Below are 27,612 nucleotides of genomic sequence, written 5' to 3' on the forward strand. Positions count from 1 at the left end.
CCGTTTCTTTGCTAGAGAAGTGTTCAGTTCTTTACACTTGCAAATTCTGCCATGTAAATAGGGAATCCGCCATGGCGCGAGCACAACTGGCTTTTGAACGGAATGGGAGATGAGACTCTGATTGGTTTATTGCACGTTACACCCAAAAAACACCCATTACTCATTAATAGAATAGAGACGACCCTTTCAGACCATGCGCCGGGCGCGCCGACCATTTTTGTAGCAAAAGTGGATTCTAAGTGCGTTTGCACCGTGCGCTTTAGACCATGCGCTTAAATCATTAAAATAGGGCCCTTACACTTTACCCATGCCCTTCTTGTGCTCTACAAGTTACCAGTTACAGTGACCCATTGGTAAACATGACAAAATACAGTTTGTTGTAGTTTTATCTACTTCAGAAGGTAACATGTTTATGCCTTTCTTTCTCCCTTGTGTCTTGGCTACCCCTCACCTCTGCCTGTCTCGAACGTGACAAAGTCGCTGCTGATGGAGTGGTGCTCATGGGAATACACCCGCAACCGATACTTGGCCCCGGCCACCAGCCCAGCCAGCTTAATGAAAGGCTGCTGGTTTACTTGTATGCTTTTCATCGACCCATTACCTTCAAGGAGAGACACAAGAGAGGTGTCCATCAAACCGAGCCCATCAAGCTTAACTCGCCAAAATTAAGTACACAACACTGGCTTCTTCCACAAGATAGCAGGTCATGTTCGTTAACTGAGGAAATGTGCTGCATCCCTTCCACTCTTAAGAGAAAATGTATAAAAATTATATTTTAAAGGAACATGCCGACTTTTTGGGACTTTAGCTTATTCACCGTATCCCCCAGAGTTAGATAAGTCCATACATACCCTTTTCATCTCCGTGCGTGCCGTAACTCTGTCTGACGCACCCACCGCTAGCCTAGCTTAGCACAAAGACAGGAGGTAAACGGCTCCAGCAAGCATACTGCTCCCAATAAGTGACAAAATAATGCCAACATTTTCCTATTTACATGTTGTGATTTGTATAGTCACAGCGTGTACAAATAACAAGGTCACATGAGACACAGCCATCTTCTAACCTTATACATACTGGGAACTATATTCTCAGAAGGCGAAGCACTGCTACTTCTGTGACTATACAAATCACAACATGTAAATAGGAAAATGTTGGCATTATTTTGTCACTTATTGGGAGCAGTATGCTAGCTGGAGCCGTTTACCTCCAGTCTTTGTGCTAAGCTAGAGATGAAAAGGGTATGTATGGACTTATCTAACTCTAGGGGATACGGTGAATAAGCTAAAGCCCCGAAAAGTCTGCGTGTTCCTTTAAGCATCCTGGGAGCAAAAATACTGGAAAATCTTGGCTCAGCACACATCAAAGTCTGGCACTGGTGTATTAGGGGCATCATTTGCTTTAGTGATGCCTGTTAAAAGCTTTGATGTGAAGTTGCGCTTAATATCTCACACTGAATTTGCTATAATGAACTCCGGTCTAGAGTGGAGGGAGATGCACCTTGTCTCAATTATCTATATAGACCTCATCTCATCTCTGAGGAAGCTGAGAAGTGGAGGGACAAATCCCAATGCAATTGTCAAGAGGTGGATGTGATGTTCCAATGAGGTTCCACGATGTTCATAAGGAACCATCAGGCACTGTGTAACTCATGGGTTGGCATGAGTTTGATGCAAAACCCTGCATATCCAAAATGTGGCCATATACAACAGCCTTTGAAGCAAGCAGCCATTGGATTATATCTGCATAGCAAAATTCAATTATAGTGTCTGAAAGTGCAGTGCAAGAGCTACTAGCTGGAAAGAAAGTACTTATCCATTTTAGACAATTCCTATCTACTCATCCATAATAAAAAATAAAAAAGCTTTTAGTCATTTGTTTTGTGGCTTTATCTTTCATTTCAATGCTTGCAAAGCTGTGTGTATTACACCAACATTCTGGTTTGGGTTTGCTCTGCAATTAATGTAAAACTATGTTTTGTAGAAACAGTACATATTGAATTTTGACTGGCCAACTTGCATATATTTAACCATGAAAAGCTGCCAAAAACAGCAAAACAGCTCTGAAACAGAATTGAATTTAAGCTAAGCAAAAGAATTTGAATTTACACTAGGGATACAGTTAACAATTCTGACTAATAATAATAATAATATGAAAATAATTATTTTTAATTATGTTATTGCCAACAATCTATAAATGGCTGACATTAAAACTGTATACCATTTTGTCTAAATTAATTTTTTTTTTTTTTACTAAAATCCACACTTTTAGGCATCACAGCATTATGATTTCAGTATGAAAAATGAGATAATGCTAAAGATGATAACATTTAAATTAGTGTTTTTAAAAATCAAAATAGCATTATATAATGATAAATGTAATCTAATAATAAATTCAGAATGCACAATTAAATATCCAATATTGACCAATACCAATAGATAAGAAAGGGTATGTGGTACTATTATATCATGCATCCTTATTTGTAGCCTTGCAAGAACTCATATTTCCTTCAAATGTTTATGTAGTTCTTCAATAGCTTGATAAAGGTGCCGATTGTCTTTCAAAACCAAGTTATTCCCTAACTTTGTAAAAGAAGCTACGTGGATTTAAATTATATTTATTCCCATATTACATGCACAAAATTGGCTGACAACTCTTCAATGTCACGATGTCCTGCTTTGAGATCAACAAAACATCTCATATGGGCTGAGAAGCTGCTACAGCTTGTCTCAGACTTTAAGACATCATCAGACACCATGCCTCACACTGACTGCATGCAGCTGCCACAATCTTGCCAGGACATGGTGAGATGATGAGAAAGAGGAAGAAAGAAGAGGGAGTGTTATATAATGGTATGGTGAGTCTACATGGGAAGCACGTTTGGAGAATGTGTGTGCTTTGGTCCTGGTGTAATTTAATCCCATAATAATGCAGTATTCCTTGGTGTAAAAAAATGAGTCCTCTTGGATGAAACCCAGTTTGCTTCAGTTACATTTACACCTGCTGGGTGGGGTATTGCACCAGCACATACTGCACAACATGTTTCAAGGTTAAAAATGTAACTCTGACTCTCCCCCTGAGGAGACCTTAGGTTGGAAACATTAACCTCATCTCTGAAACCTTTCCACCAAAGATAAAAAAGAGACCTAAGGGGCATCAATCAGATATGGCAGGCTTGCTGGCATAATCATGAGATGGGGCAATGGTGGCCAATATGAACAATAAGCCAAGCAGTTTTGGGCAGCCAGACAACAAGCGCTGCTGGGAAGCCAATGGTTGAGGTAAGGGTGGAATGAGCAATCACATCTGATGATCCAAACAGATAGCTCAAGGACGAAAGAGCAAGCGAGAGAGAGAGCAAGGAAATGAGTGAGAGAGAGAGAGAGACTTTTGTAGAGGAATATACACTAGTCAAACACTAGTTACGTATTGCATGTCTCTTTCCGACTTAAACATGCACAGGCACAACAGAACAGTGATGTAGTATGAAGAAATCATGTTTTTTGTTGTTTTTTTACATTCACCTGCGTAATTAAAAAAAACTGAAAATTAAAACGGCCCAAGAGAATATAGGGACTGAATAAAAAAATATTTGTCTTGGGTTTTTTTCTCTAACTATATTGACAATTTTTTCCTTTTATTTAAGCATAAATCAAATAACTTTACACCTAATTAAAAAAAAAAGAAGATTTTTACTGGTAAAAAAAGACGTAACTGCTAAAATATTGCAGTGATAATAAGAGAGGACTGCAGGGTGCCTTAAAGTCACCAGTTTACTGACCAAAACTCTCTGTGGCCCAATTAGAGTCAAATAAACAGGTCTTGGTTGTCTCTTTTTAAGTCTCAGGGCATCTCTCCCCCTCATAGATTTAGTCAAATCTCTCCCTGTTCTTAGCCACCAGAGAGAAAAAGAGCTTTCTAAAGGGAACATGCATGACTGCTGATGACACAAAGCAGGATGTAGTATTGCAGACATGATATTATTCAGTAACATGTTGGAGGACTGCTTCAGTTTGGTGTTAAAACACATTTTAAGTTAACAAGCTACACAAGTACTGTGGGAAAAGAACATTACAGAGATTCACAGCAAGAAAGATATCATAAATGTTGAACAATTCAAATAACATTTACAATACCTCCCTTTCAAATAAACCTGAGCTCCCTGTAATGTTTATTGAGATGTTCTGTAAATTCGCCATAAAATCAGGCCCAATTAAACATTATAAGAGGATGATTTGGGTCACCAGTAGGCTCAATAAAATCTAGCGTTCCCTTTATAAGCTCTCGGTAGGTGTATCTGGCTCTTACTGTCCAATGTGTACTCTAGCACAAACTTGCTGCTGTCAACGGAGAAGTTGTGCTTCCAGCTGACGTTAGCATAGTCATTGTTAGCATCCACGGTCAGATTCCAGATCTTTACATTCGGGGCTATGCAGAACAGGTAGGAGAGGAGTACACTTAGATATTTTGTGATACAGACACTGGTTAGCTTACATATGCTTAATCTTAAAGACCCCATGAAACCTAAATTAGACTTTTTGTATCTTTTTCTTAATGTTGATTACTTTGAGGTCATCTACTGTGTATGCAAGTATAGTTGACAAAACATTTAGCAGATACAGTCTATACACATTTAAAGTGTACAGACTTTCTCGATCCTCTGAGAAAACGGACTAAAAATATGGTTATCATCCTGTACATTGGGCATATAAAAAAAATTCCAATGTCTATTATCAATAGAGTAGTGATGCATAAAGTACCACGTACTAACTACATATTTTTTTATGGTACATTAAATACAGCAAATTGGCGTGTTCAGAATTTTAAAAAACTTGAATTTGATGCAAAATCTGGGTGGGGTAATATTTTGTCCCTCACACGAAATTCCACATTGTGCGGATTCCTATTGAGAGGATTGCATTTCACAGAACAAAGGCAAATGTGACCTAACACTTACGGCCCTGATATACTTCAAGGGAAATTGGAGAACGAACTGTTGGTACGTCCCTATTGAAAAATAAATATATCAAAATGCATTTAAAATACATTTATTTTATGCTATGTATACTAAAAATACAAAAAAACTTAACATAAATACCCTACAATTGTACTTTTGGTATACTAAACAGATATACTTAAAGTCTGCTAAATTGGAACATCTAATTTTGTACTAAATGTACTTTAGTTATACGGAAATAGTGCTGAGGTATAACTAAAGATATACTAAAGTATATTTGATTGTGCTAAAGTGGAATATTGGAACTAAAAATCTTGCATTTAAAGACGGATAATATACAGTGATCATCCTATCCTTACTAAGTGATATTAAACACATTTTAGGCTTAATATTAAGAAATGTGCATTTTACAATAAAGAAGTGCTCCAAATAAAGCTTAATCATACTTAGTATGAAATAAATGTATTTTAAATACATTTTGGTATCGTTTTTTTTTTCACTTGGGGTCGAAGAAACTTTCTGGAAAAGTTTACACCGACTGGTAAACAACTTCGAACTTCGATTGGTTCATGGAGATGGCATAATACTAATAATAGTATGTTCTAAGGTTGCACCTTTTCATTCATTCCTTCACCGGAGAGCTGCTTTAGTTGGAATTGACGTTTCAATTATAATTGAAATTCTGATTCAATTTATCACTTAAGCTGCTTTGAAGCAATCTGTATTCTATAAAGCACATATAACTTTTTTTTTACTTTTCTCAAAACCGTCATTTTTTGTTGTGTTTTCGTTGTAGTGCGCAGCTGTCAGGGTTCTGTCACTTCGATCTGGTTTATTCTTGGTTTGGTGGTAGAGTTTTGTGTTTTTTATTGGCAGCGTGTTTTCGCCTCTTCCCTTCACCCACACCTTACAGAGGCACATATTTGAATCTCTATCTAAACACCGCTTCCAGCAGCGTGGGTGGCGTCAGAAGGTTCAAAACGGTAGATCGTTGCTCAGCCATTTCAAACTTCTTTTTACCCCTGAGTGCAAAATGAAAAAGAACTTTGCCTTGAGTATATCAGGCTTTTATATTAAATAAATAAATATAGCTATATCCCACCTAAATTTGCTGTAAATTACTGTCTCTAAATACCTCACACAGCAAAGAAAACTTTCATGGGGTCTTTAAAACAGCTGAATACCTTAGAGAAAATGTTATTTGCTAATACGTGTGATATGATTTTACTAAATATCTCATAGTTTAGTGATCAACATCATGCATTTAATTTTCTAATGCAACTAAACTATTTGTAAAGCAAATGTCAATACTAATTCTGAGTAATCTGAGTGTTGTGTGTCTGTGAGAGCACAGGGTGAACATCAATCATGCCCCTGTCCTAAATGGTCTGCTAACTGAGTCAAACATACATAATACATGTCATCTAAACAAGAGGACACACTAATTTCATCTACTTTGTCTGTACTGTGAGCTTTTCCAATGCACACTGTGTCATTATCAGATACCCAGCATTTTCCAATCCACTGTTTTAGGAGACATGGGCCGAACAGGAAGAAGTGTGGTGGAAGCTGTTGTAGTAGTGGTAGTAGTTGTAGTAGATGTGGTTGTAGTAGTAGTAGTTGTTGTAGTGGTAGTAGTGGTGGAAGTGGTAGTAGGTTTGGGCGGAGCAGCAGTTGTAGGGGCTGGTGTGGCTGGTTCTGGGGTAAGTATTGCTGGGATTGGATCAGTGGAGAGGGGAGGGGGAGGAGGAGGAGTTTCGAACATCAAGGCATCTGTAAAGTTAACGGCTGAGAGGAAGAACAGAGAGACGTTATGTGGAGGTTCCAGGGTTCAGCACAAGAAAGACAAAGAGATGTGAGAAAAGACAAACAAGAATGAGTTAATCAAATGGAATTCCCACAATTCCCTTTTCCAAAACAAATTTTGTGAAAGAGAGGCTATGTTCCGAATGGAATACTGGCATACTGCTTACTTCATTCAGTATGATATATTGTATTCTACCAGCTATTAGTATTATCTACTGTAATTTGAACTCTGTGAAAACACACACACACACACACACACACACACACACACACACACACACACACACACACACACACACACACACACACACGTATTTTGGTCAAATAAATGCAGCCGTGGCGAGCATAAGAGATAAAAACATTTGAAAAAACGTACCATCCCCAAACATTTGAAGGGTAGTGTTTATAGTATATGTATATACAAAAAGATCTAACAATTACTAGAGGTATTCCAGTGAAAATAGTGTATGTGGCATAATAGTATGCTATTCTGAACATAGCCAATATCAAAACAATTTGATCATGGCAGTCATCTAAATACCATGCATATGTATAACCAGACATGATGTCATGCCTCAAAGAATATTAGCATCTTTAAGACACCATTATTTTGTAATGCTTACATTGATTGTATAGCTTGTAGTGCATTCTCAAATATTAGCTTGTAGTACATATACAGAAATGGTGCAACAACTTTGTGATATTTGGGAGCATGAATGTCGGCACGTCATGCCGCTGAGAAATACTGCAGAGGTTGCACAGAGGGTATCTAAAAATTGATTGTTGTGCACCACCAAGGGGAAATATAGGGTCACTACAAACCACTGTGCTAAAGCTGTGCAATAGGGACAACTGCAAAATGCTGCAGTATTCTCAGATCTTGGCATTTTGAAAATATGAAATATAAAATCATATCTGCTAGGACTTATACTTATTAACTTGCAGTGCTGTCAGCACATTACATGTATATTTTCAAAAATGAAAATGATGTCATCAGAAAAGAAGACATTTTAAAGAATATGGGTAACCACACAGTTGATGGGCCCCAATGCCCCATTGACTTTCATAGTATGGAAAATAAATACTATGGAAGTCAATGGGACCTATCAACTGTTTGGGTACCGACATGCTTTAAAATATCTTCTTTTGTGTTCAGCAGAAGAAAGAAACTCATACAGGTTCAGAACAACTTGAGGGCGAGTAAATGATGACAGAATTTTCATTTTTGGGTGAACTATCCCTTTGAGAGAAGATGTGTGGAAATCAATTAGAACACACAGTGGGTAGAATCATTACCGTGGAAGATAGAGATTCATAATGAAAAAAATATTAATTATTGTACATCTTTGCTTATTGAAGCTTTAACCTTGGAAACAATGATGCTTTGAGTACCAATAACCAACTCCATAACAAAAACTATAAGCAGTTTCCAAACTCAACTAAAAAGTAAGAGCAATCCGTACTATGCTGGGAAGGTAAAGCCATGTCAGAGAGCCCCGGAGCGCTTGGTGACATTAAGATTCGCCAGACCAAGACATGCTAATGGATGTGAATCTTTTGCACAGGAGTGTGGTTTCAGATCAACACAGCCAATCAGCCAACAATTCAGTGCACTCTTACCTGTATGCCTCCGTCTGACTGACACAATATAAAAAAATGCTCAGTAAAAGAGAAATATAGGTGGCACAAGCAGAAGCGGTGACGTGCATTGCAAAAGCAACGGACTAATGGCGAGCTGATTTAATATTTATTCTTTTAATTGATTAAGCAGCACAACACTCACTACCTGCCACTTTGTCTTATCTAATTCTGACTTCCGTGTGTCATTGCCTGACATTTAGACACACTAGAAAACAGTCCATAATTGCTTTACTAAAACACTTATTTACTATTCTGCCATTTTCATAATGGATGGATTCACAGCCAAACATCATCACTCCATTAATACTGTTCTATAAGCAGATGCACCTCATCCATATATTAACATAACTGCATTTACACTTTGCAAGCTGTTTTGTAGAGCTTAGTCTTGCATGTTAACAGCATTAATTAACTAGGAAAATACTGATAGATTTGACATTTTGGGGTATTCATAAAAATGTTGCCTCATTTGCATCCACTTTGAAAGAGCAGTTGGCACAGGAAAGTATTCATTTACATAAATAAAAGACACAATGCTCTCTCTCTGACTGTCTACAACACACGTGCTAAATTTGCAAATGTTATTTTACTAAAGAAAAATGGCTAATGGTTCAACAAGTACAATGCAATAGGTTTACTGAATGACTGCTATCCTCAAATACATTATATTCAGTATTCATGACAATTTGCCCTGTATTTCCACCAGAAAAAGAGAATATTTATATTTCAGTACCATCAACACAAAGTGCATGGTCAATGGATACTATTTTCTCCCAAAGCATTTAACTAGTCCTCAGGTTATCTGTTTCTACAGTGAGAATTGTAAGAGAAATTGGTATCAACAACACAAACAAAATTGGCTTGCCATTGTGATTAGCTTCTATTACAGCGTTCTCTTCATAAATGTCTTCAAAAACATCACTTGAATATTAATTTCCCTTTCCCTAACACAATGACTGTCTCAAAGTATCACCACGAGAGGTCTCTGTTTCCCAAACTAGAACAACAAAGTGCTTCATTCTGGCTTCTGGGTAGATTTTAAACCAAAATGATGAGAAGAGCATGCTGGGATATGCCAAGCAAGGCATGTGGTAGGAAGTGATGTCAAGGCTAAAGTAGCGAAGTGCCATCAGGGATTAGGGGGTCAATCAAATCACAAATGACATCAGAGCCACACATGACTTTAACCTTATTTTTCTGTGGCACTTAGAAGCATCTTACCAGCATCATAAAGAGATACAACTTAAATCATCTACACTGAGAGCAGATTCAGTGACTTCACAAAAGTGCAAGAGTATAGCCCATCCCTGAAAGCACACAGTGACATGGATGAAGGCAGACGGACAATTAGACGGATTGGGACAGGCATTAATAGACAGTGCAGTTGAGCTGTATTTTTCATCAAGGGAAATTTAACAGTAAAAGGTGAAGTGTGCAATTCCTGCACCAAGCAACAAAAAAATCTTTTCAAATAAATTTCAAATACTAATGTTTTTTAATAGCTATTATTATTATTGTCAATCTTTTGTAATATTCTTGTGATATTGTTTAGGAAAAATAATATAATAATTTTATTTTACAGTACAAGAGTAAAATTATAATACTAATACTAATACCGATGTCTTAAATTATTTCCAAATGTTAAACTATTGAACTTTTAGTCTGACATTTGAACAGTGCCGCGCTTCGCTCTGAAACAGGCAGTGCATATTCATTTTATTAAACTGCAGCCTTTGCAATTTGATAATCGCACTAATCCATAACATAATTTTAGTTTTATTTCAATTAATAATGCTTCCCGATTCTCATTCAAGTACAATTCAATAAAATTCTGAAAAAGTTATATCTTATGCAATTTGCTTTGTTGATCAAATTTGATGATAAAATGTCTTTAAAAAACAAATTACTGATTAACATTTTTTTTATATATATATAATCTTTATAAAAGCCTTGTAATACTGTAGCCACTAATTGCAATTCCATTTTGGTGCTGACTTTTCTCAACTTACCCACTTCACCTTAATTAAACATATGTATAACTTCCTAGTGTTGGTAAAACTGTTTAAGAGAGTATTTGTGTTTGGCTAGGAATTTCAACTGTGGATGTGAGTTTAAGCACTCAGCTGCACTGTCATATTTTTAAAAAGTAGATAGACAATATTTTATGGAAAGGCAGACAGAGGCTGAAGCAGAGACAGATTGCAGGGCAAGAGATAGACGGGCAAGCAGACAGTCCATTCCCCCATTACCTACAACTGTAGAGTCAGTATCTAGGGTGCCTTCAGTCAACACCACAGGAAAGACAGGAGGAGAAGAGGTGAGAGCAAGTCAGAGAAGACAAAGAAGAAATCAAGCAGTTAAGAGAGAAACAGATCGAGTTAAAGACACCACAAAGCATCAGGAACAATGAGACAGAAAAGTATTATAAGAAGGAAAGAGAACGACAGGGTGGAGCACAGACAAGAACACCCAATGATTCTGCTCTCAGATTCACTAACAGCTCAGTGACACGACAGAGCGACACGACCTCCTTGCTGACCTTCATTCGCGAAATGTGGCGACTCCACGGCGTACACCTCTCCTGCGCCGACCTGTGTGCGAGCTGCTAGGTAGAACTTGAACCGCGTTAAGCGGTGAGGCAGATTCATGACGTACTCCGTTACATTGGGTGGAAAACTCTGGACCTTCCTCTCTCCCGCCTGCGTCCCGTTCACTAGAGCAGAACAAATAGAACAGATTGAACAAATGCGCTTTTTGAAAAAATAATAACAAACATCTGGGCAAAAGTTGTGCAGGGTATTCCAGCCTTAAAGGGTTAGTTCACCCAAAATTACTATTAATTACTCACCCTCATGTCGTTCCAAACCCATAAGACCTTCGTTCATCTTTGGAACACAAATGAAGATATTTTTGATGAAATACAAGAGCTTTCTGACCCCCCATAGACTGCAATGTTCTTATTACTTTCAGGGCCCAGAAAGGTAGTAAAGACATAATTAAAATAGTCCATCTGACTACAGTGATTCAAACTTAATGTTATGAAGCAGCAAAAAAAAAGACTTTATTCAACAATCTCTTCTCTCCCGTGTGAGTCTCTGACGCTGTTCCCACTGACACGGAAGAGAAGAAATTGTTGAATAAAGTCATTATTTTTGGGGTGTTTTTGCGCACAAAAAGTTTACTCGTTGCTTCATAACATTAAGGTTGAACCACTGGAGTCACATAGACTATTTAACAATGTCTTTACTACCTTTCTGGGCCTTGAAAGTGATAATAACACTGCTGTGTATAGGGGGGTCAGAAAGCTCTCAAATTTCATCAAAAATATCTTAATTTGTGTTCTGAAGATGAACGAAGGTCTTATGGGTTTGGAACGACATGAGGGTGAGTAATTAATAACATAATACAATTTTTGGGTGAACTAACCCTTTAAAGGTGCTCTAAGCGATGTCACACATTTTTTAGGCCAAACATTTTTTGGTCAGATACAGCAAACATCTCCTCACCATCCGCTAGCTGCCTGTCCCCTGAACATACTGTAAAAAACGCGGTTTCTGTAGACACCCCAGGCTCCACAAACGGCAAGAAAAACAAACTGGGCTAACCCGCACAACGAAACCTAACAAACTGTTCCAGCCAATAACCAACAAGAAGGATTTGGGGGTGGGGTTTGGAGGGTTAGTGCGCGGATGAGGAGGAGGGAGGGTCTAGCTATCCTCCGTTTTGTTTGACAATACTTTAAACCTCAACAAGAAGTGAGGTCACCCAACATCACTTAGAGCACCTTTAAGATAAACTAGGCATGAAACTCTTTGCTCTCTGAATGTTTATTCACTCATTTTTGAGGCTTCCTTTGGTGCAAGGTGAGCTCACCTGTGTGGTATTGGAGTGTGTATCCAATCAGGACACCGTTCGGCTCCAGTGGCTTGTCCCACTTCAGGTGAACCACGTCTGTATGCCTCTGAATCCTAAAGTACTTTGGAGCTCCTGGCTCTATGAAAGGAATATGAAAGCCATTATTTTTCTGCTTTTTGTTACAAACATCACATATTTGATGCTTCATCATGGATAATGCTACACCACAAAAAGCAGAGCATGGTGAATCCTACCTCCCTCCTTGGTTTGAAACTCCACAATGTTACTTTGTGGTCCCTCATGCTCTCTATTAGCCACCACCATGTATATCTTATATTTGCTGTATGGAAAAAGCTCTGTCAGGATGCCAGAGGGATGTTCGGCAGTGGTGAAGAAACCTTTATGCAACTTTGTCTTATTTACTTTCAGGCCTTTGATGAGGCTGGCCTCCCGCCAGTAGTACAACTGAGAATTTAATAAAAGAGATGTGAATGAGCAACGTTAGCACATTCAGTAAGTGCAAAATGCATGGTTAATGTAGGAGATCCTGTATGTTTTTGTGTCATGTAGATGTGTGGGTAGACACCTTGTACTCTTTAAACTCTCCGTTCACAGTGCTGGGGTCCACAGGCACCCAGTGAACATTAACTTTGGTGCTGTTGATCTTCGACACCCTGAGTTCTGTTGGTGCAGCGGACGGTTCTGATGGGAAAAATAATATTAGTACAAAATAGACCAACAAAGATGCACCACTATCTGTGAATGACTATAAAAGTGTCATTAAATATGAAATGTTAGTACTTACTGTCTTCCCCAGAGTAACCGATGACTACGTTTGACTCTGGGCTGTGTCCAAAGTCATTAATGGCCTGTATTTTGATCTCGTATGGGACATAAGTGTCTGTATTAGGGATAATGTGCTTTGCTTTGGTTGTAGTTATGTTATTCCACTCTTGCTCTGTGTCTTTCCTTCTCCAGGAGACCACATATCGCAGGTTTGGCCCATTCCTTTCTGTGTTCTGAAGGGCCTGTGACATGTACAGATACATTAGCTCACTAACAGTCACACATCTGTCTGCTTTTTCAAGGTATTACAATAAACCCAGTCCATTTACCTCCCATGTGATCTCCATGTTGTTCTTCTTGTTTCCCCAGCCTTTAAGACCACCAGGGATAACATCAGGAGCTAAAACAAATCATTATATGTCAGCATATGTGTCTCAACTTATAATTTTGCCAAATTCTTGACATAATACGAACCAGCTAAAACTTCTATGGGTGCATAAAAAAAGCAAAACATTATGTTTTTGAACACATTTCTATCAGGGCGATATAAGTGATCACTTACGGGCTCCGCTGGTCTGATAGCGTGCAGAAGGGTGGCTGGGTTGACTCTGGCCCACAGCATTGATCGCAATCACTCTGAACTGGTAGTTGACAAAGGGTGACAGCTGCAGGTTAACTGAGTTTAGGTTGCCATCATATATAGACAGGTTCTGCCACTTGCTCGGCTCCCACCTGTCCTCTTCAAACTGGACGAGGAAATCTGTAGTAAGGAAACAGTTTGATAGTTTAAATTCCTGCTGTTAGTCAGAGTGGGAAACTCAAGTCTGAGTATTTGAATGGTAGACTATTCATTTTTAAAAACAGTAATTATATTAAAGATGAAATAATATTTTGATTCAGGTAAAACTCATATACTTAAAGCTGAGAGTCAATCTCAAAAAGAAACATATTTATTTGAATCATTTGAATCTCTACACCACTAGATGGTGCCATGGTGATTTGCTGTGTTTTTTTTTTGTATTATGAGCAGTGTTGCCAACTTAGCAACTATGGACCAGATTTACTAAACAGGGCAAATTAGTGTGAGAGCGCAATTTAAAAAAAAAGCACAGATGGGAGTGGAAAGTTCAGCGCGTGATCTACTGGCAAAGAACACCGACGCAGCAGGATTAGGCAGAATGGACACAATGACATCACAAATATGCTAATTGCATGCATTCATCTAGTGAAATTTTTTGATTTTTCGAGCAGGATTTAGTTACTTTTCCTTGAAAACAGTTGGCAACAATGAGCAAATCTTGAATCATTCACTCAGAAGATTCATTCAGAGTGGTTTGCAATGGAAACACCACAACAGCACAAATTGTAAATGCTTATTTTAATACGTCATATTTACTTGACTGATAAACCTGATTTGTGTTTTTAAAACAAGAGGTAAGTAAACACAAGAGCACTATTAAAAGCAGTGAAAGAAGTGTTGACACTTATTTGACTATAAAAGCCTTTAAAGACATGAGACTTGATCTGAACTCTGAACTTACGTGTAACAGGACTGTTGTTTTCATTCCCAGGCACCCAGGTGAGTCTGACACTACGTGCTGAAGGGTCCGAGAGCTCAAGATCCTGAGGGGGTTCAGGTCGACCTGGAAGAGAACAGTATATTAATTAACCCTGTTAACTTACACAACTACTAATTATTCTAAGTAAAGAAAAAAAGGGTGATTGTTAGAGGCTTTAATAGGACATTATAAATAACTGTCTTTGATATGTTACCTGCAGAGGCACTACGATTTGAGGCAGAAGAGATGTCATCCTCTATGAGGTAAAGGTCAAAGGTCAGAGGTCAAGGGTTAGTGTGACTATTAGTAGATAAATATAATGGGAAACGATGGCTGCATCCGAAATCGCATACTCTCTTGAATAGGTAAATATTTTAAATAAGTAATTACTTCACGCCCTCTAAAAAAGTATGTTCTATGTAATATCAATGTTTGTAGTATGAATGTAATCCGGACACACTACATTTGCCATGTTGTCATTATCACGTGACCTACAAGCATCAGTTGCGTCGCTTCACCTCCATTCACAAATCCTCTCCCGTCGCCTCATGGGATAGTAAAGTGTCCATCGAATGCACACTTCAGAATCTCGCCGGAAGTAATAGGTCATCCGGGTTTACTTTTATGAGTACTATACTATATAGTAGGGAAGTATGCGATTTTGGATGCAGTCAAACACTAGCTAATGAAGGAGGCACAACAGTGGTAATCTTCAAGCAAACTATTAAGAAAACATGCTTTATTTTCCATAACAGGAAATGTTGTGGAGTTATTTTTAGAGGGACAGATCTATAAGTTACAAAAGTAAAAAATAAAAAAACCTGTGACTGTTCCACATGCCCATTTCCGCTTACTTAGTATCTATTATGAAGTAAGTTACTAGCCATTAGGAACATGAGAAAAGTGCATAAAAGAGGACCTACATTTATTGTAAGGTGTGTGTGTGTGTGTGTGTATGTGTGTGTGTGTGTGTGTGTGTGTGTGTGTGTGTGTGTGTGTGTGTGTGTGTGTGTGTGTGTGTGTGTGTGTGTGTGTGTGTGTGTGTGTGTGTGAGAAAGTGTGTGTGTACCTATAACTGTAAGGCGAGCTGAGGCAGAGTCCTCATCTATCTCAGTTTTGGCAGTGCATGTGTAGGTTCCTCCATCTTCTGGATTGACATTCTGAATGGTCAAGGACTCTTCATCCTTTCTCAACCGGCCAGAACTAGATGACAAATTAGATGTTACGTACAGAAAATTCAGCTTTGCCATCACAGGAATAAATTACATTTTAAAATATATTAAAATTCAATTATTATTGATTGTTGATTAAATAAATAAATGAAGCCTTGGTGAGCATAAGAGTCTTCTTTCTGCTGAAAGTGAATTTGGTATATAAGAGTGAAAAATAGTGTTCAGTCTAATTATGATTATATTGTACAAGTATAAAGTTATGTGACATTACATCCAGCTGAAGCTTAGAGGTTTGTCATCTTTCAGCCATGTGACCGTAACAGGAAGGGAAGAATCACGTTTAACTCGACAGTCAAAGCGAACCGTGCTCCCTCTGGGTTCTGTGACATGCTCGGGTGCCCGCACTATCCTTGTGGGCTCTGAAATGAAGCACAACACAGAGTAAATTCACACATGGGCAATAATGTAAATTTTCTTGATTAAAAAGTCACAGTTAATGTGCGAATGTACAAGTCTAACTTAATGATTGATGGTTCTGATCTCACCTTTAACCTCCAGGCGCACCTGATTCTCCATCTTGCCCAGGATGTTGCTGGCGACACAGGTGTAGGTGCCTTGGTCTTCTGGCCGGGCTTGATTGATCTCCAAAGTACCGTTTGGGTACAGCTTGTACTGACCACCATCCAGACCACTGCCTAGGCCATTCTTAAACCTGAACACATATATATCTTAGATTTTTTATTCTAATTCACAACTATTCAAAAGTTTGCAGTCTCTCCATTGACAGTCTACGCAACTACCACTTTGACGCTTCAAAAAGTAGATTGTAAAAGAGATCGTAAAACTAATCCATATGAATCGAGCGGTTTAGTCCACATTTTCTGAAGAGACAGAGCAGCACTTAAGCAGTTTTTAACATTGATAATATTCAGAAATGTTTCTTGAGCACCAAATCAGCATATTAGAATGATTTCTGAAGGATTATGTGACACTGAAGACTGGAGTAATGATACTGAATATTCCAGGAATAAATTACATTTTAAAATATATAAAAATAGAAAACAGTGTGTGATAATATTTTTGTAATAAAGTGTAATATTATTTTACAATTTTAATGTTTTACTGTATTTTTTATCAAACAAATGCAGCCTTGGAAAGCAAGAGACTTCTTTTAAAATCATTAAAAAATCGTACCGAACCCAAACTTTTGAACAGTATCTGTTCAAACAATCAAACGTAAGCTCACCAGCGCAGTAAAGGGAACGGTGAGCCAAAGAAAGGGCAGTCAAGGAAGGTTCTGTTGTTTTCAATGACTTTGATCAGCTGATTCTTTGGGCCTAGCATTCGCGGTGCCATGTCTGGGAAGAAAACAACACTAACATCTCACAATCAGTGCATTATATGCCCTCTCTGAACATTTTGAACGATTAACTCCATTGTTTTTACCCAGGATGCTGACAAAAGCATTGGCCAGTAGGTAACCGTGCTCATTGGAGGCGTTACACTGGTACACTGCGCTGCTTCCTATCTGGACCGAATGGAACATGATGGTATCCCCAAGAACTTGCTGGTTTGGGTTTGGTAGTGAACCTGTTACACAAAGAGCAGGAAAAAGTATGCATTACTGCTTTGTGGACAATGATTCCAACTGTTAGAACAGGAAAAACAGTTGACTCACTTTCAATAGGTTCCCCATTCACCAGCCATTGGATGGTGGGTTTAGGGTTCCCATTGGCACGACACACTAACCGTCCATTCTCATCAGGGGCAAGCACCAGATTGGTGGGCTTATCTAGCCAATAGGGTGCAGCTTTTCAAGCCAATAAAGAAAACATAGAAGTCAGTAAAAGAAAGAGCCTCTTGTACATGGCATGAACAAGAAGCATCAGTTGCTGTTTCTCTAAGGCCCACCTTTGACCTGGACTTCAACAGAATGGCGAATGCTGCCGATCTTGTTGCTGGCCATGCAGATGTAGCCGCCAGAGTCTTCTTCGGACACATTGAGGATGCGTAAAGTTTTATTGAAGTTCTCAAGCTTGACTTTTTTTGCTGGCAAGTCTCCTCCTCTTTTGAACCAATTAATGGAAGGAGTTGGGCTGGGAAAGGGGAAGATGAAAAAGAACAGGACGTTACTTAATTGTAACTGATAAATCTAAGAACATACTAACACTGAAGTATTTTGTGCTTTTGGGTAACTGAATATGCGGTCTACATAAAACTTGAACTGTCAAAATGACATCTAAATAGAAATGTACTTCTAAATATTATGAAATACTATAAAAGTATATACATAATACTAAAATAAGACTGGTATACACTCACACTCCAGCTGCTATACACTCCAGAAGAAGCTGTTCCCCTCGGAGCACGATCTTGGAGCTGGAAATGCCCTTTGGAGATAGAAAGGTAGGCTGGGTTTCTGGTACATTTCGCACTGTGGAAAAGAAGGAGAAAACTGTTAACATGCACAGAAAGAGACACTGGTTTGAGTTAGCAGCAACTACACACAATTATTATAAGCTATAATATAATGTTGTGCTGTTATGGATTAATGTTAGATTCAATTTGCAAACGAACAATATACGCTTTTATTAATGCTTTAATTAATCATCAGTAATGTGTTGGTAGCTACAGGAGCCTGTTTCCACACCTCAAAGTAAAAAATATAAAGATAATTGTGAGAGAAAGTTTTTTTTTTTTTTACTCTAAGGTGGAAACATGGTTCCAATACTTCCGTTTCTCACATAAAGAAGATGTTACATTTGCATACAGGAAATATATATTTTTTTTTATCAGTGATATTTTTATTTTTAAACTTTAAAGAATTCAAGCAAAACAATATGTCACATTACTAGCATAATAATCAAAAGGTACAAAACTGGTTCTTTTTTTCAAACAAATTTACACTACAGTCAAAAAATGTAGGGTCAGTAAGTCTCTTATGCTCATCAAGGCTGCATTTATTTGATCAAAAGTAAAGTACAAACAGTAATATTTAGCAATATTATTACGTTTTTCTATTTTAATAAATTTAATAAACAGAGTGTCACATTATCTTAAATCATTCTAATATGCTGATTTCGTGCTCAAGAAATATTTCTTGTTTTTATCAATGTTAAAAAACAGTTGTGCTGCTTAAATTTTTGTGAAAACAGTGATAAATCTTTTTTTTGGATTCTTTGATGAATACAAAGTTCAAAAGAACAGCATTTATTTGAAATACAAATATTTTGTAACTTTATAAATATCTTAACTGTTTCTTTTGATCAATTGATTGCATCCTTGCTGAATAAAAGTATTAATTTCTTTAAAAAAATAAATCTTACTGACCGACTTACTTTTGAACGTTATATTTTATTTCAAACAAATATAAAAAAGGCATCATAATACACTGTTGTCGTTGTTGTATCATCATTATTTCTGTCAAATCATTTGAAATCTTTATGCAAAAATGACATAAGCATGAAAAAAGAATCAAGAGCTGTGACGACAGACAGATGGTTAGTTGTGGACATAAAACCCTGGTTATGAGAAGACACAGACAATCTTCTCCCTGAGGAAGACTTGATGAGCATGGCAGTATTAGTCTCTATTGTAATGTATATCTAGCAGTAAGATTAGCTCTCAGCTATTAGCATTGCGAACAGTGCTCTTGAAGAGGGAGTGACAACAGCCTTTGTTGGTGTCATTAAGTGGGAGGACAACGCCTGGGAGATTAGGCTATGAAGCTGCCAGGAACACATGTTTCACGCCACGGTCACGTGTGTCTGTGGTGACAGCGGTGACAGTTCTCTGTCAGTGCGACCCCACAATGCCCTGGTGGAGACTATACATTTGAGACAAGAACCAAGATAGCTTTAAAAAGCGTGTGTCTGTCAGTGAACCCTGGTCCTGACAACATTGTCATATATATGGGTGACTCTCAAAAAGCCTATCAAGAACAAGTCTGGGTCATTATTAACCCCAAAATCAATCAGTTAAACCAAAACATAAATAAACAAAGTATTTAAACATTTTATATAATATATTTTATATATTATATAAAATTGATTTTATTATACATTTTAAATATACTAAATGTATAAATATATATATATGTTTAATTTGAACAATCATTCATGAAACTGAAAGATTATGAATATAAAATAATAAAAAAATTATGAATATTAAATATTAAAGTATGTATACATCATGGTAGTTAATAAAAAAATTAAAAAATTAAAATCATTCTGTAAAAACATTTATAAAATATCTTAAAAAAATTCCCCCAATTTCCTGAACAAATGTGAAAAAATAAATATATAAAAATCCAGATTTTGGGGGAATTATGCAAATATATTCCATTTGATTTTGGGGTGAAATAGGATCTACGGCTTGTTTTTGACAGGGTTTGCGATTTACCCATTTTCTTCACATATTCAGTGCCACCCTTAGGCTATATCCTTGGATACATATGTGCAGTTTTGCACATGGTTATCATTGGATTAATGTTGCTGAAATATTAATGAGCACCTCTTGCCTAATCTCCTTACTTCCATATCCATATATCCATAATGAGCAACGTGATTAGGATAATGAAAGCAATTACCAGATAAATTTGAATACTGGTCCTTCAAAAATATGACTGAATAGCTGACCCCAAAAACTGCTTAGACTGATGTATTAAAAAAACTGTAAGTAACATAAGCGCTGAGTGGTAAGCTCCAGGGTCAATAAATATAATGTGGAACATCTTTCTTTAAATTGTGTATTACATAACAGACACACTATCTCAGCATTTCCTCTGCTGTATGTGGTTAGAAACAGCATTGCTAACTCCGTTAGTGTTCTTTTACAGAAGCACACAGAAAACAGACTAGCAGTGTGTGGAACTCACCACCATACAGATCAGTGGAGTTGAGAAAGGTGTCATTATAAGGTTCCTCTGCGAATAAAGTTGCAGTTTAATCAACATGCATACAAATACAGAGAAAAAAAAAAACACTTAATTGCAACGGAAGAACAGAACAATACTGAATCAAATGGAAGATGCATAGTCCCTCAAACATCACTGAAACTGTGACAGCAATAAATAAAGGCAATCCTAATAAAACGCAAAGACAACCATCAAAGGTAAATGCCCATTAAGATACTGCAATACTACCTCCTCACCACTAGATGGACCACAATATTCACCTTAGACAGCAGCACCTTTTCAGAGTAACAACATCAAATAAAAGATAACACATAATCCTGAATCATCAGAAATCTCTACTCACTTGCTTGCACTTTAAGGGTGAAGGGGTTCTTCTGCTGAATGGTGTGTGTGAACTCGAAGCGAGCGTTGCAGCTGTAGTCAGTGTTGGCGTCTTTAGCCAGAACATTGGAGAAGAACAAATCACCATTCAGACCCATTGACACCCTCTTGTCCTGTGGTATAGGCATAATGGCTGTGGAGAGAGACAAAAAGAAAAGAGAATCCAGACTCATTTGTTCAACTTCATTTGATGTGCAATAGCCGACAGGCAACAGAAGAAATAATGCTCAAGATGAGCGTGAGAATCACACGCATGATTATCTTCTTCTGGCCTGAAACATCACAAGGCTCAGCAAATGTGACACTCAAGGGAAAGGAGTACGAGATGAAGACAAGACGTTCTGCACTAATCAACATTGAGTCTGGGTTTAATAATGATGTCTCTGGCCTTGTGGATCAAAGAGTGTAGTGATCACATGACATTCTAGTGATGGATATTATCTTAAAGGTGAAGTAATGCACAGTATATCGATACCATATGATATTAGAGATGTTTCTAATGTATTGTATCAGTTGTAATTGTATATTTAATTATGCATGCTCATTTCCCCTATTTTTTCATTTAGATTACCTTTGCGAAAGTTAATCTAATAATTAACACTAATAATTTAAAAACAATGACATATTTAATTACTGTTAAATGTAATCTTTAGCAAATCTGAAGAATAAATATAAATTTTTAATACTGAACATTATGTAGTACTTAAAACACTGAGGTTTCAGTGTTTTATTCTTAATACAAAATATAGAATTTTATCGATCATCGTTTATACGTCATCATCTTTTATAGGTTATCGACTTAGTAATGATGGCCACAATTTTAATATTTGTTCATTCTTTTTTTTTTTTATAAAATCTTTCTTATGCCAGTTTAATATGCAAAGATAACTACATTATATGTACAGAATACATTTATTTAACCAAAAAATGGTAGCACTATCAAAACATTTATTTGTTTGTTCGAGCTCATCATTTATGGAAGAAAAAAAGATTTTATGCTTTGGAAAATCATAATTATAACATAAAAAGTTTAAATTATAAGATACTAAGTCATGATTATGAGGTCAAAGTTTAAATTGTGACATAAAAAGTGACATTAAAAAAAAACTACTTTAATGTCATAATTGTGATTTACCAAAACATGTTTGTTTTTTTATATAGCAGAAATAGGCTTCAATATGACACAGAAACACTGGCTTAACCAATAGTGTTAGTTTGAGACAAGGTTATCAGTTTGACCAATGAAAATGGAGTGTTCTCGAAAGTTCTTTATCGAATTTAGGACTATGCTCAACGACGGAAATTCAAGCTAGAAGTTACTCTATCTAAAAGATCCTTATGATTAATACTTCTCATTGACACATTTCATTTCATTTATCACTGTACAAATGATGACAAACAGTCAAGATGTGTGATCAAAGCAGTGCAGCGTATGTGTCTGTCTGTCTGTGTCTTGATTCTAGGTCTGTTGAAATGCTTCAGTGCCATGCTTGTTTCTGCTCTCTCAGCTTTTTTATCAGGTAGTGCAGATTCGCATACATGCACCAGCTCAGCACTAATGCAGTAATGGACACTGCTATGCAGAGGACACAGACTGAGAGACTGAGAGAGAGACAGAAAGTAAGAGGAAGTGAGAGGGAGGTTTGAGGAAGAGGTAAAACAGAGCGTGAAGGTGAAGGAGAGGAGGGGTAAGGTTAAGAAATTAGACACAATCAATCACAGGACGCGATGAGCAAAACTCACAGCTGTCCATCCAGAAGGTTTCAGGAGGGGGGAGACCAGGGGGAGGGTTGCAGGGCAGGACGAGTGATACCCCCTCACGCACAGTTACCGGATCCAGAACCTCTTTCGGCCACAGCGGAGACTCTGAGCAATGGAGACAAGTTCACCAGATCAGGGAATATAACACAATGACATCACTCTATTGCAAGTGGTGTGCATATTACTTTTAAAGGGATAGTTCACCCAAAAATATTGTCACCCTCATGTTGTTCCAAACCTGTATGACTTGCTTTTTTGGAACACAAAGGGAGAAATTTTAGCTTTTTCCTTACAATGCAAGGGGATGGATGATGTCGAGCTCCAAAAATTATAATAGAGCACCATAAATTAATCATAAAAGTAGTCCGTACACTGTCCGAAAAAATCTGCAAGAATTGTACAGCTTGTCACTGTACCCTTAAAGGGATAACTGTACTTTATTTACCTCTAAATATTCTACATATTATTATATATTCCTAATCTAACATACTCTAACCTTTTAGGGGTAGATAAGGAACAAAGTTTACCCTTTCAAATGACACTGGTTTCTGTATGTATTGTAACCAACTGAAACTGAAACTGAGATAAAATATGAGAGCTAAGGCTGAGGGAAAGATTATCGGTATAAGCAAATGCTGTATGACTTCAGATGACTTAAAATATTGCATCATCTGGACATTTTCCATGACATGACAAAATCTTCTACTTTTGTGTTCCACATAATGTTCTACAAATGTCATTCACCTTTTATTATTGTATTTTTAAATACAAATGCATTTGCATGCTTTAAAAATATAGATAGACTACAGAACTACAATATACACAATCCCACATACAACCTCATATATTATGTCAAGTATACTTACATAAAGTATATTGTACCACAACAAAAGTCATATGGGTTTGAAACAACTTGATGGTGATAGATAAATGATGACAGAATATACAATCCCTTTACACAGTCAGTTTGCATTAAGTGCATGTTGTGTACAGTACATGTTGTGCTTTGACATTAAAGTGAACCAGCTCTCACTTGACACTCGAAGCAGGATTTTGTTGGAAATTGCTGTGCCAAAGTCGTTGGAGGCAAAGCACTGGTACTCTCCTTCATAATCTTCCGGTTTCCCACTGCTCCTGAACTCCAGAGTTCCGGAACGACTCCGCATGGTCACCCGCGGGTCCTTCCCCACGTTAAAGAACTTCCCATTCCGCCGCCACAGAAACCTGCACAGACCGGTCACAAACAGGATTTGTGCCAACTTGACGCTGTTTATGTAATAGGTCCATTGTTGGAGCTTTTTAATAAGGGGATTTACACACACATCAAACCAACAACATGAATACCAAACCACAATTGACATGAAATGAAAATGTACTCTATTTCCCTTAATGTGAGCAATTCATTGGTGCATATGTTTTTTTATTTTTTATTTGTAATTTTAATAAAAAATGTCATAACTCGATCTTCCAGTGAAAAGACAGACTTCTCATTTCGTCCTCATAAACTTGCTCTTTCTTACAATTGCTAGTTTGCATTCAGATCTGCATCCATCCAATCAACAACCGATGGATAGAACCAAGTCTTCACCCAACATTCTTTTTTGATAATCCGTTTCACTTGGATGTATGTCACAATATGGAAAAAAAAGATCTTACGTTTCATTGCGATTTTGAAAAAGGGTAGGATTGCGTGCCTGGAGTTGACTGGGTGCCATTTACTAACCTACTGAATATTCTGTGAGCGTGAACACTAAACTGAGCGTATTATTAGACCACAATTGTTTTGCAGACCAGGCTGAGTGGAAGGTTTTATAAAGCCCAACATACCACCAAACAAAAAGGCCGTCTGAATGGCCACACTGTGTTGAGCTGGTCAGGCCTGCTTTTCACAAACAAGCACAAGTAACAAGAGCCAGAGTGAGCGCCCCTGCATATCTGATGGCATGAGAAGGGTACAAGTGGGAGGGGAGGGTGGACAAAACTGGCAGCGCCACTGTCAGGTTGGGACATTGGGTGTCACTCTCACAAAAATGTGCTGGTCTTTGTCATGCCGAGACTAATGGCCGTCGGGTTTAATTAGACGGCGACAGAAGTGAAAGAATGAGAGAGAGAAGGACAGGATGATGTAAGGTGGAAATGGACGTATACAGTAAGAGGTTGCTGACAAACTGGAAATGTAGAGATGGCGAGAGATGGAAACAAAAAGATAGAGAGGAAGAGACGGCACAAAGAAAAAAAGGTTTCATCCATTCTCACGTTGGCACAGGGTTCCCCTTGGCCTCGCATTCAATGATGATGTTATCTCTGGGGTCCACAATGTAATCCTTTAGTGACTGCTTCACAATGGTGGGGGGCTGTTTCACTGTGGAGGGAGGGACAAAGAGAGAGAGTCTTATCTCAACAGCACTGTGGAAGAACACTCAAGTTACTCAATGTCATGTATACATATGCAAGCGTTGCATTTCTCACTGCTGTCTACAGTACAAACTAAACAAAAGGTTATTCTATTCACTCTTAGTAACAAAATATAGATTTACAATTAGTAAAGAAAGATAAAGTTTTGATAGAAAAACATTGCTTATTCATCTTTCATAAGATTCAAATTCCTTGCCGCTTGTGTGCTTGTTTACAAAATATACTGGCTAATTTATTGTACCAGCTTCGTTTACCACAATTTACCCCCCAAAAACACAAAATGTGTTAAAATGGTGTAGAATCAGTATGGGCCTCACAAAAAGTTGTGAGAGATTGTAAGATGTAAGATTCAGTGGACACAATATCACTTTAGCTAGCAGCTACTATGCTACATGGCCATTATGTAATACAAATTTCGTCAATGGACTATAGAGTGCAACAGTCAGGTTCCGGAAGTAAAAATCATTCACTTTCTCCATAGCGGAATTGATTATTAAACGATAACCTATGAACCTTTAAAGACATACTGTTAGCTACAAGGTTGTAAATTAATGGCAGGCACATATGCTTTTGTTGAAGCTATCAGCCGGGTTAAAAAATGTTGTTTAACATCAAAATTGGCCTCATGGAATAAAGTGTCCATTGTATGCACACTTCATAATCTGGCTTGAAGTAATAGGACATCCGGGTTTACTTTTATGAGTACTGTGAATTCTGACACACTTATTTTGTCAAATGTTTTTCACCAACTATATAGAAAGGAAGTATGTGATTTCAGATGCAGTCGTGGTGTCAGTTTCCCTACGCTCTCTCAAACTACTTAAATATCTGTATATACTGAATATGCATATTTTGCAATAAACGTTAAATATATTGTTTTTATATACATAATTAACATATTTAAATCAATAGATTGGAGTGAAACAAAGGCCGGTGAAAAAGTGGGCGGGCTCTGTTGCACTCAATTGCATTACACCAAATTGTACCTATTAGTCTCTGAGTTCACTGTATTATACTCATTGAATGCGATACATGATTAGCCACAAGATTCTTGACTGCTTTGCTCTACTTCTAGCTGGCTGAGAACTGTGGGTATTCTGGCACGGCTAACAAACCCCTGAAGTAATCCTTCCTCTCAAAGACATGGCCTGCCAAACAGACATGCTCTTGGGCTTACATTAGAATATTAATCAGCTTTAATAAATGATAGACTTTGTAATTTATCGGGAGTAGCACAGTGAACTTATGCAAGCTCTCTTGAGACTGTGTTTGAGGGTCTTTTCAATGGTTTTGGGGGACTGTATTTGCTCTAATTGTAAAAAGAGATTGGGCAATGTCCAACTGCAATAATTCTGTTCTTTAGATTTCTGATGAGATAAGTTTTGTTGTAAGCTGTATTAAAACCAGTCGCTGATTAAATGAACAAGTTAATCCGTGTTAATGAAGCACTTACGCTCTTGCTGGATCTTTGCTGTTAGTTCCAAGAAGGGGCGGACGGAGAGAAAAACATTATTTGTGGGAATAGTTAAAAGAGAGAGTGAGGAAACATGGGAGATGTTAAATAATGACTGTAGAGAAGACAATAATTAAAACATTTAATACAGTTCTAAGACAAACATTTATTTTAGTTAATTTCTGCTAAACTGCAGTGAATTACTAGTTATTATACACAGAACACTATGTCTACTTTAACATTGTAATACCAAAAAAAAGCAACCAAATAAATGAACCTACCTGTTAATGGGCCGCCAGATGAATGAAGCAGAGAGAAAATTGCAAATACAAATAGAGAGGGCATATTAATAAGACTATTCTGAAAAAACAGAACATCATACCAAAAATACATCACTGTCACATTAGCAAATCATAATCAGTGCATTTGTCTTCCCCAATGGCAGCATAATTAATCTTCGACTGTCTTTCTTTGTCAGTCAGTTAAAGCGACAGCCCCTACGGGGGGGTTCGCCCACATTCGATAATAACCACAATCACTATGATGTATGTTATCAGAAGAGTCAAGAATTGCTTTTGCGATTGTGCTTTGGTAATTAAAGGAATATGACCTTCATCCTCAGGTTATAGTATCAGAAAGCATCCATGTGTCTGTGGTGCTTTTCATGGGATAGCGACAGGTGCATCTCTGGCTCTGTGCCATTCATCATCTGACATCAATCATAGCACATAAGCAAGGTCACGGGGGATGGGACGTCATGGGCAACATATGTGTTAGTGTGTGTGAGCGCATGTGTAAAGTCAGCTGGGACACGATGACAACCCTCGTCAATAGAAATCACATTTCGGGGGAAGTGTTAGGAGTGAAGGAACAATAATGGAGAGATGCTTAAAGTCACATCTCAAGTTCAATTC

General features: G+C 37.5%; 1 protein-coding gene across 11 annotated transcripts in view; it reads right to left on the reverse strand.

Annotated features, from left to right (window-relative positions):
• Positions 1-27,612, reverse strand: part of nfasca (neurofascin homolog (chicken) a) — an 81,101-nt gene that overhangs the window by 11,067 nt on the left and 42,422 nt on the right. For 5 of the 11 annotated variants that reach the window (XR_014201918.1, XR_014201919.1, XM_082155586.1 and 2 more), the window contains exons 4-30: positions 26,699-26,716; positions 25,087-25,192; positions 23,864-24,054; positions 22,813-22,935; positions 21,032-21,202; positions 20,650-20,697; positions 18,096-18,207; positions 17,685-17,869; positions 17,452-17,583; positions 17,220-17,363; positions 17,020-17,131; positions 16,319-16,485; positions 16,045-16,192; positions 15,671-15,804; positions 14,816-14,857; positions 14,584-14,685; positions 13,605-13,802; positions 13,372-13,442; positions 13,062-13,284; positions 12,843-12,958; positions 12,511-12,721; positions 12,275-12,394; positions 10,941-11,114; positions 10,651-10,680; positions 6,461-6,742; positions 4,306-4,425; positions 452-601 (exon numbers count right to left, since the gene is read on the reverse strand). Coding sequence is in view for 9 of the 11 variants with exons in the window: in XM_082155586.1 (XP_082011712.1) it covers positions 452-601; positions 4,306-4,425; positions 6,461-6,742; positions 10,651-10,680; positions 10,941-11,114; positions 12,275-12,394; positions 12,511-12,721; positions 12,843-12,958; positions 13,062-13,284; positions 13,372-13,442; positions 13,605-13,802; positions 14,584-14,685; positions 14,816-14,857; positions 15,671-15,804; positions 16,045-16,192; positions 16,319-16,485; positions 17,020-17,131; positions 17,220-17,363; positions 17,452-17,583; positions 17,685-17,869; positions 18,096-18,207; positions 20,650-20,697; positions 21,032-21,202; positions 22,813-22,935; positions 23,864-24,054; positions 25,087-25,192; positions 26,699-26,716 (3,630 nt within the window). In the remaining 2 variants the exon portion in view is untranslated. The remainder of the gene's footprint in view (positions 1-451; positions 602-4,305; positions 4,426-6,460; positions 6,743-10,650; positions 10,681-10,940; positions 11,115-12,274; positions 12,395-12,510; positions 12,722-12,842; positions 12,959-13,061; positions 13,285-13,371; positions 13,443-13,604; positions 13,803-14,583; positions 14,686-14,815; positions 14,858-15,670; positions 15,805-16,044; positions 16,193-16,318; positions 16,486-17,019; positions 17,132-17,219; positions 17,364-17,451; positions 17,584-17,684; positions 17,870-18,095; positions 18,208-20,649; positions 20,698-21,031; positions 21,203-22,812; positions 22,936-23,863; positions 24,055-25,086; positions 25,193-26,698; positions 26,717-27,612) is intronic. The other 6 variants (XM_082155587.1, XM_082155588.1, XM_082155589.1 and 3 more) reach the window with 6 other exon arrangements.

Source organism: Leuciscus leuciscus, assembly GCF_965113295.1.
Source record: "Leuciscus leuciscus genome assembly, chromosome: 23".
Classification (NCBI taxonomy): Eukaryota; Metazoa; Chordata; class Actinopteri; order Cypriniformes; family Leuciscidae; genus Leuciscus; species Leuciscus leuciscus.